This window comes from Eleutherodactylus coqui, chromosome 4 (genome assembly GCF_035609145.1).
Source record: "Eleutherodactylus coqui strain aEleCoq1 chromosome 4, aEleCoq1.hap1, whole genome shotgun sequence".
Lineage (NCBI taxonomy): Eukaryota > Metazoa > Chordata > Amphibia > Anura > Eleutherodactylidae > Eleutherodactylus > Eleutherodactylus coqui.
In genome coordinates this window covers 146,345,364-146,365,781 of record NC_089840.1, presented here as the reverse complement: position 1 = coordinate 146,365,781, position 20,418 = coordinate 146,345,364, and the positions used below count along the sequence as shown (strand labels likewise).

The 20,418-nt window shown below is 43.6% G+C and overlaps 1 protein-coding gene across 2 annotated transcripts in view; it reads right to left on the bottom strand.

The window, feature by feature from the left end:
- The window catches only part of EPS8L3 (EPS8 signaling adaptor L3), a 91,903-nt gene continuing 71,485 nt past the window's right edge, over nucleotides 1-20,418 (bottom strand). The window contains exons 12-20 of one of the 2 annotated variants that reach the window (XM_066598684.1): nucleotides 17,945-18,019; nucleotides 17,723-17,871; nucleotides 13,515-13,614; nucleotides 10,678-10,712; nucleotides 8,385-8,475; nucleotides 6,059-6,157; nucleotides 5,868-5,956; nucleotides 1,486-1,618; nucleotides 1-153 (exon numbers count right to left, since the gene is read on the bottom strand). In XM_066598684.1, coding sequence (XP_066454781.1) covers nucleotides 148-153; nucleotides 1,486-1,618; nucleotides 5,868-5,956; nucleotides 6,059-6,157; nucleotides 8,385-8,475; nucleotides 10,678-10,712; nucleotides 13,515-13,614; nucleotides 17,723-17,871; nucleotides 17,945-18,019 — 777 coding nt within the window. In that variant the 3' untranslated portion in view covers nucleotides 1-147. The remainder of the gene's footprint in view (nucleotides 154-1,485; nucleotides 1,619-5,867; nucleotides 5,957-6,058; nucleotides 6,158-8,384; nucleotides 8,476-10,677; nucleotides 10,713-13,514; nucleotides 13,615-17,722; nucleotides 17,872-17,944; nucleotides 18,020-20,418) is intronic. The other variant, XM_066598685.1, reaches the window with a different exon arrangement.

Here is a 20,418-nt window from a genome sequence, read left to right as displayed (position 1 = left end):
TTGTTCTAGATAATTTATTGGAATGAAATTGGAAGTACAAATCAGCAGTACATTGCAGGGATCATAGATGGCTTCAGTGCAACAATGTCCTTATTGACTATGATTAGAAATGTCTGGTAGAAACTTCCCAAGGTCCTTCATGAGCATTCACATCTAAGGAGAACAAAAAAGTACGTACTGTTAAAATGGCACAAGGTAAAATATAACTTTTAGTAGGCTTGACATATATTCTATTTGTATATGACATCACTTTTAAGGTGAACCTATCCTTAGGACTTTTTTTTATATTAGTGGCACATGTTACTATTAGCAGGAAGCGGCACCTTCAAGCAGTCTGTACATCCCCTTTCACTGTTTAGAAACTAGTCACTATTAAAAAATACATATCTGGTATAAAACAAATAGTTGAGAGAGAAGAAGGATAATGAAAAATGGGAAGCTGCAGCCGTATCTCCTGCCTAATGTCTGTATGTGACAAATTCTGTGAGAGGGGACAGAAAACAACAGGGGAAGACATCTAATACCCCTCTGACATCACAGCAGAAAAACCAACCCACTCAGCAAGCATGGTGCGTGGAAAAAATGGAAACCAAGTCCCAAAACATGTAGGTTAGCCACAAAATTGGCCACCATACATCTGATCTGCTACGTAACATGTCAAATCTATGGCCTGCCGAGTTATCCTGCTGTCACGGACATCGCAGAGTGATATGCATTAACATCTGTGGTACAAAAAAAATTGCACAAAAAAATAGAGTCTTTGAAGTGTCACCCCATAAAGGGGTTGTCTGGGAGTTTGCTGCTTGGGATCCCCGCCGATCAGCTGATTGAACTTGCAGCGGCCTGGTTTGGTACTGTATTCAATGGGAGCTGTGCCTATAGTACCAGCCTGGGCTACTGCAATGTTGAAAGCACTATCTGTTTCTAGCGCTTGCCACAATGATAGCAGGCCTGATGATCAGCTGATTGGTGGGGATCCTGAGTGCTGGACACCAGCCGATCAACTATTGGCTTATCCTCAAGATAGCCCATCATAAATAGTAAAAGTCCTGGAAAACCCCTCTAGTTCCTGTGAAACACCTGAAAGATTAACAAGCTTCCTAAATGCTGTTTTGAAAACTGTGTACTTAGTACTTCGAACCCCCCATAAATCACCCCATTATAATATACACGCCACAAAGTCACTTCTGAACTGAATTGGACCCCTGCCGATCAGCTGATTGCCAGACTATATGGAGTAGATGCAACTCCCTTCCCAATTAGTTGTTTGCCCGGGATTTGGTTGCAGTAAATATATGAAATAGGTTAACAACTCTGTCACAGTTATTTAAAGTAGAAATGTCTTATGAGAACAAAATAGAATTTTCTGACCATTGCCAAAATAGAAAACCAGATTCCATCTTGCTTTCTCTGTTCATTTTAAGATCTAAAGGTAGGAATATAATTGTTATAGGCAAGTTTTGATATCCAAAATGTAAATCTCACCCCTAAGGAAGTTCGGATTTCATTGAGTTGAGAATATACACGATTGCCTTCTTCAGGACAAACCACTTTCAGGTCATCACGACTCAAGTCCAGCAGTTGGTCCCCTGTTAGAACACCAAGGCACCTTATTGTGCTGTAAGAGAGGGAAGAGGAAGACGAGGGACGTAGCATTACAAAGATCATGAAATGCAAACACTTCTACATAAAGAGTTCACTGACACAAATTGTTCTCTCAAAAAAGTATCATTTTATATAAAAAAAATTACATAACAACCTTAAGTGTAATAAGGGAGTAATGCTGTGAATCTTTTGTAGATTAGGGCAAGTTCTCATCTATATATTTATTTTCCGTCTAATTGTTCTGTTGTGGAAGCAGTGAAGAAAGTGAGTCCGTTTTTGTGCCTGTAGAGGTCTAGTGAACGGAAGGCCTCAAGCCATTTGTATATTTTCTGTTTCCATTCCGTTTTTTAAACGGAAACTAATGGAAAGCATTCTTTCTGGGGTTTTTTTTGTTCAAATCAGATTTTTATTGTGGTTTTCACAAATTATACAGGGTAACAGAAAAGAACACGGACAGATAGAAGCCCGAAGGCTAAGGGTCCGACTCGAACCGACGCTCAATAATAAGTGATAACAAAACATACATAGTATTTTCAACTTGGTGCGGTCTGCACCGCCTATAGCTGTACGGATGGCATGGAGAAGAGACTAAGTCATCTCGCATCGGCTTCTACAAAACAGTTGTCCTTTTCTAGTCGGACCGTCATAAGGAGGCGAAAAAGGAGGAAACCAAATAACCAACAATGAAAGGAGGGGGGGGGGGAGGAAGGAGGGGGAGAAAAAGGGGGGGGGATGCAGTATGGAACGCCTGCACTAGAGGGGGTGTAGAAGGGCACGTCTCACCCATCCCACAACGCTGAGGATCTCACTTCACGCCACGGAGCCCAGGTCGCGATAAATTTATCGTAGGAATTATTTGACCAGCTGTGGAGTTCCTCCAAGGAATATAAGTTGTCAACTCTCTCCCTCCATTGACCCAGCGATGGAGCCATACTCTGAAGCCACAAGCGAGGGATCAGGGATTTGGCTGTATCTACTAGCAGGGCGACCAGTTTGTTCCTTTTCGGGTGGAAATGACTACTGGGCCTCCAAAGGAAGACTAGGTCTGGGGAGAGGAGGGTATTTGGCGCAACTTTCTGAATGATTTTTCCTACTCCCTGCCAGAACGGGGATAACGTCGGGCATGACCACCAAATGTGCAAGTATGAACCTACGTCATTCTTACATCTCCAGCAGGATTCCTGAGGAGAGAGCTTGTGTTCAAATAGCCATTGTGGAGTCCGATACCATCTGACTAATAATTTATGGTGTGCCTTCTGTGCTAGGACACATGGGGTGAGGCCGAAAGAAGTATCGAGGATCGTCTTGGTCTCCTCCTCCGAAAGCCGTATACCCAGTTCTCTCTCCCAGGGACGTAAGAAATGCTGTTTTGTAATGCTGGTGTGGAGAGATAAAAGACCTGCGTATAAAGGAGATCTTTTTATGGGAGGGCTTGTTTTCTGACCAGGCCTTCTCAAATGAGGTGAGGGGTCTGGTTGACTTAAATACATTGAGAAATTCCTTGAAGAACCCCGTTAATTGGGCAGTCTCAAGGAAGGAAAAGGTTACCGTGGGGAGGAGATTATGTGGAATCGTCGAAGGGGTCAGGTGGGAGAGAGCCTGTATATTAGCTATGGAGAACGCCTTGAATTTCCTCCAAACTGGTGCCAAGGGCCGGTTAGCTTGAGGGTTCAGGATTCTAGGGATGGCGTCTAGGGGGAATATAGGAGAGGGAGTTGGAGCAAGTTCCGCTCTGAGCTTATCCCACAACTCGCAAGGACCCCTGAGGAGGGGATTGTAGGTTTTGGACCGGTAATGGGAACCTTTGAGCATCCATAAGACCTCTGCTAGGGGGGGATTGCTATAGCCTGCCACCACCTTTGTGAGTAGTTCGTCGCCCCCTTCTTTCTGTTTTTTGGCAGATACTGCCGACAAGTCAAGAAGACGGAAATAATGCTTTCTGTTTATTTACGGTTCAGTTCCATTTTGATATTTATCTTTTCACTGCATTTATGTTTTTAATAAATGTTGGCAATATAAAATACTAAAAATAGTACCAATATTTAATAAAAGCATATTTAAAATCCCCATACACCATCTTGGCGTGTATGTGTACCAAAATAGTGCATATTGCGTTCTTTTTTGCGCGCATTTGCCGTAAATTCCTCCCTATGTGTCAACACTTGTACAAATCAAAGTGCTAATGAGCACTTGTCTGTCCGTCTGTGTGTGCTGTGTGAGTTACACGCAGAGCCTGACAACACCTTTGATGATGTCATCATCATGTAATCAGTTACTGGCTCTTAGCTGCGCCACCCAAATCATAAGACAGTGAGGTCATCACAGGTCCTTTATCCTCTTTGTGCACTAAATGAGGGATTATGGGTGGATTACATCCCCCACAAACCCCAGCAGCCTCAGTTGCTCTGGATACAGCAGTACTCAGTCGGAAGTTTGTACCTGGTTGTTGCACACCTCTATGGAGACTCCAATAAATGACACCTCACAAATGTACAGATATATAGCTTGTGTGCTGCCAGGACCTGTGATGATGTCACCATCCTGTGATCAGTTACATGGTCTCTGAGCTGAATGAGGGATTATGGGCGGACTACATCACCCACAAACCCTGTGGCCTCAGTTGCTATGGATACAGCAGTACTCAATCTGCCAGTTTGTATACAGCTGCACACCTGCGTGGAGACTCCAATAAATGACACCTCAAAAATGTCCACATACATAGCTGGCAGTGCATACTGACCATCAACATTGAAGCATAGTCCTTCACCACTATCTTCACATCTCCTAAATGTGATATCATGTCATCTTAAGTGCTAATTCTGCCAACACCAGTTCAGCCTTCATCTAATCGTCAACCTCTGTCCAGTGTTGAAACAAACCGTCGCTGTTGTGCAAGCATGTCACCACAGAGGGTTCAACGCCACGGTGAAGCTAAAGCTAATTCTTTAATTCGCAACCACAGCTGTCACACATGACAGCTGCGGAAGAGAATCTTGCTGCCGGCATCCCCGTTAATGGCTTTTCAGGGAAGGGCTTCATAAGCCCTCCCCTGAAAGGCCATTTAAAAAAGTGTATTAAAAAAATATCAATACTCACCTCCCTTTAGCTGCCAGGGCTCAGCTGCGACTTCTGGCGCTGTCCCCAGCTCCGTAGTACTGAGCTATCAGCAGCCGAGGATTTAAAATCCCCACCTGCTGGTAGCTCTTATTGTGATTGGCTGAAGTGCTTCAGCCAATCACAATCAGAGCTACCAGCAGGTGGGTATAGCGGGGATAGCTCAGCAGCGCTACAGAGCTGGGGACAGCTGCAGAAGTCGCCGCTGAGCCCTAGCAGCCATCAATGGCTTTTCAAGGAAGGGCTTCATAAGCCCTTCCCTGAAAAGCCCTTTAAAATAGTGTACAAAAAATAAAATTATACTCACCTGCCGGGGCTCAGCTGCGACTTCTGGTGCTGTCCCTGGCTCTGTAGTACTGAGCTATCAGCAGCCGGGGATTTCAAATCCCCGCCTGCTGGTAGCTCTGATTGTGATTGGCTGAAGCGTTCTTCAAGCCCGCAGGGGTCATGGCAGCGGCAGAGAGGTAAGTTTGTTTGTTTTTTTTACACTAAAATATTTCTTTTTCAGGAAAGAGCTTATATGTAAAGCCCTTCCCTGAAAAAGAATGCAGGGAGCTGACAGAGCATTGTTTTCAATGGAGCCGCCGGCAGCAGCCGCGGCTCCATTGAAAACAATGCATGCATTCCCCGTGGTGCACGCATGTCCTATCTTTGCAGGCACGCACCTGCAAAGTACGGATATGTGAACACACCATAGGGAATGCATTGTTGTAAATACAAGCGTGTTTTTGTGCGTGCGTATTGTTCAAAAAATTGCTAGATTGTTCAAATTTGAATGACAGTCGTTGAGTGTAAACAGGGCTAACATGTGAACGATGAACAAATTTGTTTGCTTGTCGTTCATCTCCTGCAAGCATAAAATCATCCTTGACTCATTTGCTAATCGTTCTCAGTTGTTCTCATTCACTTATAGTGAGCTAATGATTTATCAACCTGTATAAACAGCACAATCGAACTCTGACATTTTTTTGCTCAGGCAAACAATAAATCGTTCTATCTAAAACCACCCTTAGCCGTATTCAATATCTTGCTATCTTTGCTGTTCAGCTTCCTTCATAAATGCTTTTAATAATGAAAAAAATAATTAAAAATACTGGCTGCCAGGAAAATACTGCCAATAGGATTACAAGAAGCTGATGTTAACCTACATCCTTGAGAAGCCATTATCTTGCAGCCACTTGGCGACTTCCTCTGGTGTAGAGCTCTGTTGTAGCGTTACCACTCGATCTTGAACCTGCTGTTACAGAACAATAGCAATGTCTTATTGTAAGATTTGTATTATTTAAGCCATAATCACATTTGTGCATTTTTATTCTTAGCTTTTAACATGATTATTTACCTGGTTATTATTTGGAGTTTCCAGTACATTGTTTGGTATAAATCCTCTCTGCTCCTGAGTGTTCTCAACTATCCACCATTGCCTGCTCTGATCTAGAACCTGAGGGGAAACATTGAAAGAAAATACAGGAACTATATTAAGAAAGAAAATATACCTCCTCTGCGATCTAGTCATCATTTATTGATTATGAATAGACTTTATTTACTGTGGTGTTGTCTGAAATCTGCTGCAAAATCTGTATCTGTTAGGTTATGCTCACAGGGGATTCTGCCACTGTAAACATCTGCCACAGAATCCACGGCAGAAATAATCTGAGATTGAGCCTAAGGTTGTTGCTGTGAATTTACACTTTATAATTGTGCATTCAATGAGGGAAAACCCCATCTAGTCACCAACCCGATTTCCAAATGGAAATTGTCAAGTCTATTTTTTTCCACGATGCATGTGGAATCTCTATATATTCTGTGTCCATGCAAACACACATGACCTAGTCAAGCAGCTAATGAAGATCAATCCAAAATGAATTATGGTGCTTTGCTCAGAGCACATTAAAGGGGTGGTCTCGCGAAAGCAAGTGGGTCTATACACTTCTGTATGGCCATATTAATGCACTTTGTAATATACATCGTGCATTAAATATGAGCCATACAGAAGTTATTCACTTACCTGCTCCGTTGCTAGCGTCCCCGTTGCCATGGTTCCGTCTAACTTCGGTGTCTTCTTGCTTTTTTAGACGCGCTTGCGCAGATGCATCTTCTCCCTTCGGCTGGTCTTGGAAGCATCGGAGTTTTGGCTCCGCCCCCTTTTCGCGTCATCGCGTAGCTCCGCCCCCGTCATGTGCCGATTCCAGCCAATCAGGAGGCTGGAACCGGCACACGTCATGGGGCGGAGCTACGCGATGATGCGTACAAGGGGGCGGAGCCAAAATGCCGATGCTGCCGAGCAGAGCCGAAGGGAGAAGAAGGGAGAAGACGGATCTGCGCAAGCGCGTCTAAAAAGGCAAGAAGACACCGAAGTTAGACGGAACCATGGCAACGGGGACGCTAGCAACGGAGCAGGTAAGTGAATAACTTCTGTATGGCTCATATTTAATGCACGATGTATATTACAAAGTGCATTAATATGGCCATACAGAAGTGTATAGACCCACTTGCTTTCGCGAGACCACCCCTTTAAGCCTACAACATAAAGATAATTGCATGTACCAGGTTAAGTAAAGGCTCATTTACACTGGACGAGTGTCGGGCAAACGATGCCCAACACTCGTCCCTGTGTCTCCACGCTCCCATGCTCCTGCACGGGAGCTAGCAGAGCATGCTGGGTCACAGAACGGCCAGCAGGGTGTCAGGGCAGTGCAGGAGATTTCTCTCCTCTCGCTCCCCCACCCCCCTACATTGAGATACACAGCAGCCATTCGCTACTGAACGTCCGCTATTTAAATTACACGATGAGCAATGAGCTTCATCGCTGATCTTTTATGCTGCATAAACGATGAAGCTTATCATGCGGTTTAAAACAGTGGCCGTTTAGTAGCGAACGGCCACTGTGTTATGTGAATGAAGGAGGGCGGGGGAGCGAGAGGAGAGAAATCTCCTGCACTGCTCTGCCCCCCTGTTGGCCGCTCTGTGTGCGAGCCAGCCCTGCTAGCTCCCGTGCTCCTGCGCGGAGATACAGGGATGAGTCTCGGGCATTGTTTGCCCGACACTCGTTCTCTGTAAATAGACCTTTAGGGCTCAGTCACATGGACGCCGATGCGCCTGTGTTACTGCACGAAAAGATGGCTGCACCGGGTGCGGATGTCTCTCTGCATAACCGGCATCATTGCGTTCTATCTGCTGGCCGGTGCGGAGAGTTGTCCGCACCGGCAGTGCAGCGGTCTTATCCTGCAGAAACACTGACGCATTGGCGCCTGTGTGACCGAGCCCTTAGATCCCATTTACACTGACAGATGATAGCTCAAAAGTCGCTTAAACAATAGTTTACAAGATTAATGAGGAGCATAAATTGTGTGAAAAGTCAACGTCCCTTTAAAATCTGCAAAACATCACAAGTTCGTTTCTTGCACATTGGCAACAAGTAAAGTTGCTGTTTTGCCTAAGTATGAACTTTAAAAAAAAAGTTATACTTGTTTAGAAATAAGATATATATTGCCGCTGTTGGACAGACAATTTTTGTCATATCTGTGGTATATATGGTAAGTGCTTCTCATTACGAGGGATTTAGAATTGATCCCCTTTACGTTATATTTGCGAAAGATATTTAATCATAAATATGTAATTATTACATTTTGTGACCTATCACAAATGTTTGGTAGACCTTTCCTTACCTTCACTTTGTCTCCCTTCTTCACGGATAGTTCTCGTTCATTTCTAGCTTCAAAGTCATAAGCAACTTTCATTTCAACTTGCTGGAAGTGTCTGGAAGAAATTGTGTCTGTTGTTACCAAGAACAATGAGAAGGCCATTTGTTCTCTTGCAATAGTTAGACTCTGTTCACACTGGCATGACTTCTTTTGATCTAAACTGTAACTGATAGACCCCAGTGTCTTATAATGGGACCGTCAGGGTTCTGTCCAGTTTCCAGAATTTTTTTTTTGCAAGGATAGTGCTGCTTGCTGCTGTATTCTCCAAACATGACCGAAACCCCAGCAGAAGTTCCTTAAGCCAATGTGAACAAAGACTTAAGGTAGCCAGACTTAGATAGTTGTTGCAGCCATCAGCTATTCCTTCTAACCCCCGTACACATGTATTTTCGGCTGCAATGACTATGTTCTCATTATTGAGAGGGAAATAAGCGCTGACAGACACCTCTGATGGTGACTAATCTCCCTTGAGAACAAAATGATTGCTCATGTTGAAATCCAACATGCTTGATCCTCCCCCCACCCCCAACATCTACCTTCAGAGGAGTGTCAGGACCACCTTTGGACTGTGACTGCCATAGCCAATCAGTGGCCACAGGGTCCACATGTTTTGCTCTTGGCAATATGGCTACCATCACCAAGTGGTCTGTGGATTTATTAATAATATTTCAATTTTGGAAAAATATGATATGAAAGCTGCCCTATATTTTCATCTTTGCAAATAAAATCGATTCCAAAATGGAGTGAGGTCAGCATAATGTTTCTCCTTAGATTTGATACTTTGATTTCCATGTTGCTGTAGGGTGGGCCCCTAGAATCAATTCCTCTAGTGGGCTTTAGGCACTTCAGTCCGACACTGGTCAGGGCACCCCTATAGACTTTAAATAATTGTCCGCTTGTGCTGAAGTCAGCTAGTTTGGACAACATTCACCTAATGCACAGATGCACAACTTTTTCTGGTCTGAGGGCCACATTGCCATACTGATCCACATCCAAGGGCCACAAGGTTATTCCCATATGGTTTATCCTAGGTATAATCGAAATAAATTCCATTTCTAGGACCACCTATTGGGAGAATGAGGGTCACCTTCTCCCCAATAAGCACTCCAGAGAGGAGGAGACAATACATTTGGTTCTCCCCATTGTACATGGTGAATGTCGAAGTAACAGCCCGACATTCTGTAAGTCCTATGAACTACAAAAAAGAGAGCTGCGTGTATATACAATGCTAATAACTCATCTACTCATTTCTGGAGTGTCAAACGGGTCAAGAGACTTTATTCTTCTAACGTATAGGAGACCCAGATATGACTACACAGTGCAGCTTTCTTTGTCCGTTCTTGTTGCCCACGTGCTACTCATCTTCACCCTACATGTGAGTAGCTACAGATAGATATTTTTCTGTCCAGGTGACTGGGGCCCCACAGAATGGCATTGTGGGCTGCATGTTGCGCACTCATGATCTACTTTGTATGGCCACCTTTACTTTGTCATTGTTTGGATGTGTTTGTGTTAGGTTTAATGTAGAGTATTCACAGTTTATCTCAAATGCTCCCTTTATGTTAACTACTTATAATACCTAACTATACACATCGTGACTATCACTGAGTATGTTGGATAGTAAGAATATTTGGTCATACCAAATGTACTGTATGTGGTCATTTATCTGAAAACAAAATGTCATGAGCTACCACACCACACATGTTTAACATATATACTGTACATAGATTTACCTTTACATCCTTTAAATAGACTGTGTGACTATGAATTTGCCCTCTCATCAGGTAGTGGCGGTCACACTGATTACACTGATACGTGTCTGTGTGGGTCTGTGCAGGAGTTTGGGAAAAACTTGCATTTTATTAGTAGCATCCAGACACAGAACTAGTCCATATTCATGAACTGCAGCCACACCCACCCCAAGCTCCAGCCAATGATTTCCAGCTCTCTATGCACAGTAATAGGTAAACAGCTGTCAATCATTGGCTGGGGGATGGGGTGGGTGTGGCTAGGCTGCAGCTCATGAATATCCGCGATTACTACAAGTAGTCCTCTGCATGTGCTGCTACTGATAAAAGGCAAGTTTCTCCAAAACTCCTACCCAGATCCACCCAGCAGACACATCACTGTGATCAGTGTGGCAGGCACTACCTTATTCTGCCCTTAGAGAGGGGTGCAAAAAGATGGTGACAGAGTTTCTTTAAGTAACTATAGATTTACTTTATCGCTGAAATCAAGGATATTATGTGTTTCATACCGGTTGGTCGGTGGCGTTTTGCTGCTTTGTTGAATCTGGAGATAGAGCAACAGCAAATATAAAAACATAATAACAAACACACCTTATTCTTCTTAAAGATGAAAGCATAAAAGGAACGGCCTAAGATCCAAAAAAGTGTCAGCATTTTCCCCAAAACAGCACTACTGTCCGAAATGGAAAATCAGCTCTATTTTATTGAATGGGGTTTAGGTGCAATACCAGACAAAACCTCTCAACCAGAGTGGCACTGTTTCTGCGAAAAAACACACTCTTACAATAGTCAATGTAGACACCTATTTGTTGTTGTTGTTAGCCCTTTAGTTGTTCACGACTAAAGCCCGATGTTTTTTATACAGTTTTTGGGCATATATAATGGATTGTAAAACTTTTATTAATTGTGTTTTGAGAGCAGGGAGAGAAAACACATAAATCTCACCATTTTTTATTTTTAGCAGCGTTAATCCTACAGCATAAAGGCTTATTCACAGGAGTGTATATCAGCCGCCATTTTCATGGCTGGCTGATATACACTACCATCTGAGCTGTCTTTCCCCTTCGACGGCTTTTTGCCTCTCTTCTCGCCTCCGGCTGTTTGCAATGAGAGAAGGCGGAGCTAAGCTTACCACCCTTGTCTGCAGCCAGCAATGGAATGGGACGGGATGGGGCAGAGCTTAAACCCTGAGGACCTATTCACATGAGCATATATCAGCCGCCGTTTTCCCGCGGCATAAAAGCGCTCAGCCGGCCAATTTAGCGCTGTGCGCTTTTACGCCGGGCAGCAAGGATAGTCCTGGAACTATCTTCTTGCTCAGAATGCGTCGGCCGCTGCATAGACTCCTATGGGAGCCAATGACAGCGGCCGGAGAAGGGAGGTGGGAGGGAGTTTAGCAGCTTGACTGCTAAACTCCCTCCCTCTTCTCTCCTCCTCTCTCCTCCCCTCTGGGTGTTTGCAATGGGAGGGGGTGCGGTGGAGATAAGCTCCGCCCCTTCCTATTGCTAGCTGCATACAAGGGGTGGGTAGGGAGCGGGAGCTTAGCTTTGTCCCCGTCCTGCCTCATTCCATAGCAAACAACCAGAGGGGAGGAGAGAGGAGGTGAGTTGGCGAGGGAGAGGGAAGGAGGAGACAGCTTAGCAGAGCTAAGCTGTCTCTCCCTGCCCAACGGCATTGCAGCCTCGGCGTATATGCGCCAGGCCTGGGCCATCTGAACGGGCGCACAAACATTAGATTTGTGCGCCTGTTGGTGCATTTGTACGGCGCCGGCATGTGTATCAAAAAACATCTACGGTGTTTATGACGATACCTGGATTATTATAATTATTTTAGGTTTTTCCACCTTTGCACAATAAAAGCCCTTTTTATGGAAATTGTTATTTTTTCGACATCATTGCATTCAAAGTCCCGAGACTTTTTTATTGTTCCATGCACTGATCTCTCTGAGGGCTTGATTTTTTCATGACAAACTGTAGTTTTTATTGGTACCATTTTGAGGTACATATGGCCTTTTTGATCACTTTTATTGTGTTTTTTTTTTTTTTTAAGGCAAACCAAAAAAAAGCATTTTGCCGCAATATTGTTTTTTTTGCCATGCAAGATAAATAGTGTGTTTAATTTATTATACAAGTCGTTATGGATACGCTGATACCAAATATGTGGGATTTTTTATCTATCAAGTAAGGAAATCACGCTGCTCTGTGAATCTTTTACATGCTGCGATCTACATTGATCATGGCATGTAGTGGTTTAATAACGGGGAATGCTGTTCTTATGTATCCCTGCTGTTGCAGCCGGAGGCCGGCTATTGGTAACAGTCGACTCCTACTGCAGGATGGTGCGGCTCTGCTTCTGATCCGGTGCCATCTCCAGGATGTAAGTTTACATTCTGTTGCATTAAGTACCCTGCAGCCAGGGTGTAAAGTTATATCCTGTGCCGATAAGGGGTTAACAAGCCTTGTAACAATGAATGGGACAATAGGTGGCACTGTAGAAGTATTGTTTCATCTTCTCATTTGCTTATAATTCTCCTCACACCTTCTCGGTTCTCACCCTAAGGGCTTTTAACGCTGCAATATCGCTGCGTTTTTTTCAATGGGACTTTCTAATGTTAAAATCATATCACAAAAAAAAATCGGAAGATTGTGCTTTTGCGATTTTGGTGCGCTGCGACTTTAACATTAGAAAGTCCCATTCAAAATAAGGCAGAGATATCGCAGTGTTAAAAAAAAACCTTCATAACCCTAAAAAAAGCCCTAAGGAGGAACTATACCCTTCCTATCCAACAAATCTCTTTCCTATTAAAGCAGCCTTGGCTGACTATAATATATTGGGAACAAAATTTGGCAAAAAATATTAAAATGCCTTCCAGAAAATTCACAACTAAACAACGAGTGGGAAATGCTGCAGTTTTATAAGAAAAATATAACCTAAGAAGCAAGGATCCGTTAATAAAAACCTTGCACTACAAAAAAAGAAATATACATCAGATATTCTTGACAGCACATTTTATAGCCTGGCTTGTATTAAAGTGGCAATATTTGGTCAAATGGATATTAAACAATGGCATTCATTACAATGGCAATGATAGTGTGTGGGCGAGCCACATGAAAGGGGTATCCTAATAGCCATTTCTGTGAGGGGGTATATTGGTTTCAGTTATGGTATAAGTAATCACCTGCATATTAAAGCAGTAAGTTTTTGGTCTCCACATTGTCTATACTTAGAAGAGCACATGTTGTATGAGCTGGCATAGAAAATATATCTGCAAGTAGTATTTAATTAACAATCAGAGAATATTTGACAAAAGCCTATTGAGAATAGCACCACTTTAAAACTGGCTTACCTCTGGTTGGCCATTTCTGGATGTAGTTGCTGGAGGAATCCATCCATCAGAAAACGTTGGTGTATATTGAGGAACATTCCTTCCATTTGGCACATCTTCTCTATAATGTAAACATATAGTATTGAGACAAATGTAAAGAGCATTCCCTGGTCATCCTACAACAGGACACAAATGAGTTAATGTTCTTCTAAAAGACAAAATAAATGAAAGTAGACCGTAGCAAATCAATGAATCAACAAATGAGCCAGAAATGGACGACTATGCTCTATAAATATTCTATCCAGCAGAATGGGTCCATAGCATATGTTTCATGTGTAAGCCTTCTAAGGATTTAGCCTTGCATTCTGAAAGATTTCTGTCTTGTTTTAATGAGCAATCACTTGATACCTTCCAAGGATGTGAGACTGCATACAAGACCAAGAGTACTAGGGTGGAGATGAGCCCATTCTCTGCAGACCCTGCCCAATCCTTATCGGATGCTATTCTACTCTCTGAAGGCAAAATATCCTCCTGGGATTCGGATGATGACTCTCCAGATGACATACGGTATCTTTTTATTCCATGAGGACCGACTATCTAAATAATTAAAGCTGTTGAGGCTACTCTTTCAAACTGATTTGTCTGCCCAATCCTAATCAGATACTATTGTACTCTCTGGAGGCAATGGTGTACGTACCATAGAGACAGACCATGCCACTGCTATGGGGCTTTTGGAGAGTGGGGACACCAGTTCTGATTACACCATCTTTTCTGCTTGTGGATAGTGAGAACATATGCAGGACCATCCTCCAAAGAGGAACTGCATTGTTAGCAAATAAGGAGGTGGAGAATTTGCCCAAGGGTCATTCTAAAGGGCATTAAATGCTAAATACACACTGGATCCTGTTCTGGGTGGTAAAATCGGCCACCATGTTGGGGGCCCATTTACATTTTTGCTACGGGGCCCCATTAAGTCTTTGTACGTCACTGTCGGAATGTGAAAATTTTTCTGAGGATTTGTATGATAAAAAAGAACAACTTTATTAATTCCCTCATTAAAAAAAAACTTTGGCCTGTTCATCCTTTGGCAAAATAATGGTTACAAAAAGACCGGTACAAATGAGAAAAAAGAGCCAATCCAAGGCAAAATTTAAGTCCACATATAAGTACCTGAGGCTTCTGCTGTTTGGGACTGTCTACCAAAAATGAATATGGTGCTTGTTAACTTATCCAAGCTGTTTTGACCTCTAAAGAGTTCTCATTCTTAAAAAATCTGATGCAGAGAAAGGCCGATTCTTCGGTGAAGAAAAGACGTTTACCTCCTCTGCAGCTGCTTACAACAAAGCTTCAAAAACTGCGCCAGTTGCCTGGGACTCTGCCTATTTGGCTCTCAGCTTTCCCAAGGTCTGGAGATTGGGGTTCTGAGGGAAGAGAAAGAGAAAGAATATTCCTCTCATGAAGTCAGCTGCGCCGTTCCTCTATGATGAACCCCTGGAGAAGTTATCTTCCAAGTCTCTGGAGTCTCCTGCGCTCTTCAATACTGCCAAAAGAGCTCTCTAGGTAAAGCATTTATCTGTTGACATCCCATCTAAAATTCACTTTTGCTCACTGCCCTTCCATGCCTTATCATCTCTATAAAGCTACTTTTACACAGGTGACGCAATATCGCAGCGGAAAAGTTGCCACGATATTGCATCTGTGTTACAATCGATATCGCTGTGCCTTCACGTGTCGATTTCGCATTTTTGTCTTGCTCTTTCGCCATTTTGTACCACTCTTTTGCCGGGATTTTTTTTTTTTGGGGGGGGGGGGGGGTAAACTTGGAATACAGACCCTAACCTGAAAATAAGTCCTGGCTTCTCTGAAGCTACGGCAGACTTGCTTGAAGTTCCCCGGCAGAACTCAGGAGTTTGAAAATCCCCGCCTCCACGAAGCTCTTCCACTGATTGGTTCTTGAGCACCGCGGCTCAGCCATATCAGAGGCAGAGCTTTCTGGAGGTAGAGATTTTCAAACTTCTGACCAGGAAGCTCTGCCGGAGCTTTTTAATCATGCTATTCAAACAGGAACATGCTTAAAGCTCCTGTTATAACCCTTCTTAATCCTGGTAAAACCCTGACTCGCCCGAGAATTTTAGACCTTTATCCTTACTTAATTCCAGCATAAAATGTGAAAATACTAGCCAATAGGTTGTTCTCTATACTCCCCATAGATAATTAAAAATGATCAAGCGAATTTGATAAGAACATTAGGCCCCTGGCGGCACAAGGCACCTTACCAGCATTATTGCTACGGCCAGGTCTCTTTGGACGCTTTCTTTGCTTCCAGCTCTGGATGCGGAGAAAGTGTTTGATAGAGTCCATTGGAACTACATATCTGAAACTTTAAAAAAGTTTTGGATTCTCAGGCTCAATCCTATCAGCTATCCTGGCCTTATAGACCCATCCTTCTACTTCAGTTTTAGGAAATGGCAGTCTCAAAGACTTTTTCAATTGTCACTACTAGTATTCTCTTTAGTTATAGAGCCCTTGGCTGAAGCGATATGATGCAACTCTCACATAGAAGGCATTATGGTAGGTCAGCAATCTCATAAAATTAATCTTTTCACAGATGATGTAATTTCAATCCTTACAAACCTACTAACAACACTCTCATCTGCTATGGACACTTTGAATAACTTTAGCGCAGTTTTCTACTACAAACTCAATGCAACAAAAACATTGATGATGGGAATCAACATTTCACATTCTGACAAATCTCATATGATAGCCACATTTTCTTTCCAGTGGAGCCCTAAATAACTCCAATACCTAGGAATCCAGCTGCTGCCAAAGATCGATAAACACATTTTTTTTCACTCCTAGCCAGCCTCCAAAAAGAACAAGATAGAATGTACCCTTATGAGACAAGCTGGTTTGGTAGAACAACCTTATATAAAATGCATATTCTCCCCAAGATCTTATATCACTATATAACCCTGTCATTCTAATCCCAAATTCTATAACTATAGAATTTGTGATTACAGAAAATGCCACACAAGTTTTTGAGTTACACGATACAAATGTATGGCTGAGCTCAAAACCTTGTGTGGCATTTTCTGTAATGGCTAAACCTATGAAGAATGGGGTTATCCCTCACTACAGCTACTACCCCACAGCCTTTCTACTAGACCAGTCTAAGCACTAGCTTGGAACGCGCACAGACAAGACCTGGCGGCTTCTCTGTCACCAAGAATTCCAGATTCAATCAGACAATCTGTCAGCTTGGTTGCATATAAACAAGCAGGGAGGCACAAACAGCGAGCAGTTGGAAAAACTCCCTCCTATTTGTCCAAGGCTGATTTTAATTAAAAGTTCGTTTTTGTATGCTCTGACTTTGCAGGTTTAGGACTTATTCAGATGACCGTATTTATGTAGGTATTTTGCTGCGCTAAAAAAAATAATAATAAAAAAAAAAATCGCCCATAAAACGTGACTATGTGAAGCATTGAATTCCAATAGGTTCATTCAGATGACAATTTTTTGCCACTTAAAATAGTCACGCCAGGAAAAACAGTAACCGTTTGCGGTTGCCTGTTTTATACGGCACGTAAAACGATAGGTCTTGCCCTATCTTTTGAAGTGATACGCAGCGAGCTCCTGTAGACTTCTATGACAGCTGGATAAAAGGGAGGGGGAGGGAGTTATGCTGGGAAAAGAAGACAGCTCGCCCTAATTAGGCATTATTAGTCTTTCCAAGGATTTCTGCAGAATGCTGTTTTTCATCACCTCTGCTATTATTTAACATTCACACAGCAGCAGCCCATGTGAATGGCATGATATAAGCAAAAACAGATCGGGACTCGATCAGGTCAAATCTTTATTCATGTGATTATACGGTCGTGTGCAGGAGGCCTTATAATCAAAAAAAGGTGAGTCTGTTAGTGTAGGGTCGCATCTCAAGAGGTCGCCTTGTCGAAGGCCGCTGGATCCCCACCAATTCATCAAAATGTACGCTAAAAACTTCAAAATTATACATATACATGATAAATATAGCAGTGACTCAGTTCAAAATTAATATATTTATATTGGCATATTTCTTGGTGTTTGCTTTTTGCATTGCAGCCATAGTAACATACACCCGTGTCATCTAATCCTAATTAAAGGTCTGCATTGTTTCAGCGACCTGCAAGGAGATGAAAAGTTTTTTTGTGGGATATTAGATATCTTAGTGACACAAACCTTGTCATTACCTTGTTTTTAGCCATGCATCCCCTAAACTTTCCCACAGTTTCCGCTCTTTCTCCGTAACACATGAGTTTAATAACAGTATCGCTCTTTGTGTAAGGAAAGGAGAGAGCACAGAGCTGGCGGTGTTCTTCCTTGGACATTTAGATAAGATCTGTAATAGAGCATAGTATTTATTGCATAAAAATGTTATTGTCATAATATAAGTATCCCATGCTAACCTTTACCTTGGGCAGGACATCCATGAATATGTGGACCAATCCCGGAGCAGTTGGCTGGGACATGTGATCTTGGACTTTTGCCTGTTGGCATACAATTTAGAGAAGTATAAATGACGCATACATATACATTTTAAGGGGTTGTCCGGTTACTGGAAACCCCCCCCCCTTTCAATAAGATCCCGTGTGTGAAAGTAATAAAAGGAGATATACTTACTAGAGATGAGCGAGCACCAAAATGCTCGTTACTCGGGACGAAATTTTCGCGATGCTCGAGGGTTCGTTTCGAATAACGAACCCTATTGAAGTCAATGGGCGACCCGAGCATTTTTGTATATTGCCGATGCTCGCTAAGGTTTCCATTTGTGAAAATCTGGGCAATTCAAGAAAGTGATGGGAACGACACAGAAACGGATAGGGCAGGCGAGGGGCTACATGTTGGGCTGCATCTCAAGTTCCCAGGTCCCACTATTAAGCCACAATACCGGCAAGAGTGGGCACCCCCCCCTCCCAACAATTTTTACTTCTGAAAAGCCCTCATTAGCAATGCATACCTTAGCTAAGCACCACACTACCTCCAACAAAGCACGATCACTGCCTGCATGACACTCTGCTGCCACTTCTCCTGGGTTACATGCTGCCCAACCCCCCCCCTCTGCACGACCCAGTGTCCACAGCGCACACCAAATTGTCCCTGCGCAGCCTTCAGCTGCCCTCATGCCACACCACCCTCATGTCTATTTATAAGTGTGTCTGCCATGAGGAGGAACCGCAGGCACACACTGCAGAGGGTTGGCACGGCTAGGCAGCGACCCTCTTTAAAAGGGGCGGGGCGATAGCCCACAATGCTGTACAGAAGCAATGAGAAATATAATCCTGTGCCACCGCCATCAGGAGCTGCACACATGGGCATAGCAATGGGGAACCTATGTGCCACACACTATTCATTCTGTCAAGGTGTCTGCATGCCCCAGTCAGACCGCGTTTTTTTATAAATAGTCACAGGCAGGTACAACTCCGCAATGGGAATTCCGTGTGCACCCACAGCATGGGTGGCTCCCTGGAACCCACCGGCTGTAAATAAATGTATCCCATTGCAGTGCCCTGGACAGCAGAGCTAACGTCAGATTAAATGACGTTTAATCCACACTGCATGCCCCAGTCAGACTGGGGTTCTTTATAAGTAGACACATGAAGTTACAACTCCGTGTGGACCGACAGCATGGGTGGGTGCCAGGAAGCCACCGGCGGTACATAAATATATCCCATTGCATTGCCCATCACAGCTGAGGTAATGTCATGTTAAATGCAGGTGGGCTTCGGCCCACACTGCATGCCCCAGTCAGACTGGGGTTCTTTAGAAGTGGACACATGCAGTTACAACTCCGTGTGGACCGACAGCATGGGTGGCTCCCTGGAACCCACCGGCTGTACATAAATATATCCCATTGCATTGCCCATCACAGCTGAGGTAATGTCATGTTTAATGCAGGTGGGCTTCGGCCCACACTGCATGCCCCAGTCAGACTGGGGTTCTTTAGAAGTGGACACATGCAGTTACAACTCCGTGTGGACCGACAGCATGGGTGGCTCCCTGGAACCCACCGGCGGTACATAAATATATCCCATTGCAGTGCCCAGCATAGCTGATGTAACGTCAGCTTTAATGCAGGTCGGCAAAAAATTAATTGGATTACACTGTAGGCGAGGGCCCCAAAAAATTGGTGTACCAACAGTACTAATGTACCTCAGAAAAATTGCCCATGCCCAACCAAGAGGGCAGGTGAAACCCATTAATCGCTTTGGTTAATGTGGCTTAATTTGTAACTAGGCCTGGAGGCAGCCCAGTTAAAATTAAAATTGGTTCAGGCGCAAGTTTCAACGCTTTAATGAGCATTGAAACGTATAAAAATTGTTTACAAAAATTGTATGACTGAGCCTTGTGGGCCTAAGAAAAATTGCCCGTTCGGCGTGATTACGTGAGGTTTCAGGAGGAGGAGAAGGAGGAGGATGAATATAATACACAGATTGATGAAGCTAAAATGTCCCCGTTTTTGATGGTGATAGAGAACGATGCTTCCATCCGCGGGTGCAGCCTACGTATTGTTTAGGTATCGCTGCTGTCCGCTGGTGGAGAAGAGAAGTCTGGGAAAATCCAGGCTTTGTTCATCTTTATGAGTGTAAGCCTGTCGGCACTGTCGGTTGACAGGCGGGTACGCTTATCTGTGATGATTCCCCCAGCCGCACTAAACACCCTCTCCGACAAGACGCTAGCCGCAGGACAGGTCGAGCAGTGTGTACACCCAGTAATCCGTAGTGGCCAGAATGCGTGTAACGCGAGGGTCACGAGAAAGGCATCCTAACATGAAGTCAGCCATGTGTGCCAGGATACCTGTACGCAACACATGGCTGTCCTCACTAGGAAGATCACTTTCAGGATCCTCCTCCTCCTCAGGCCATACACGCTGAAAGGATGACAGGCA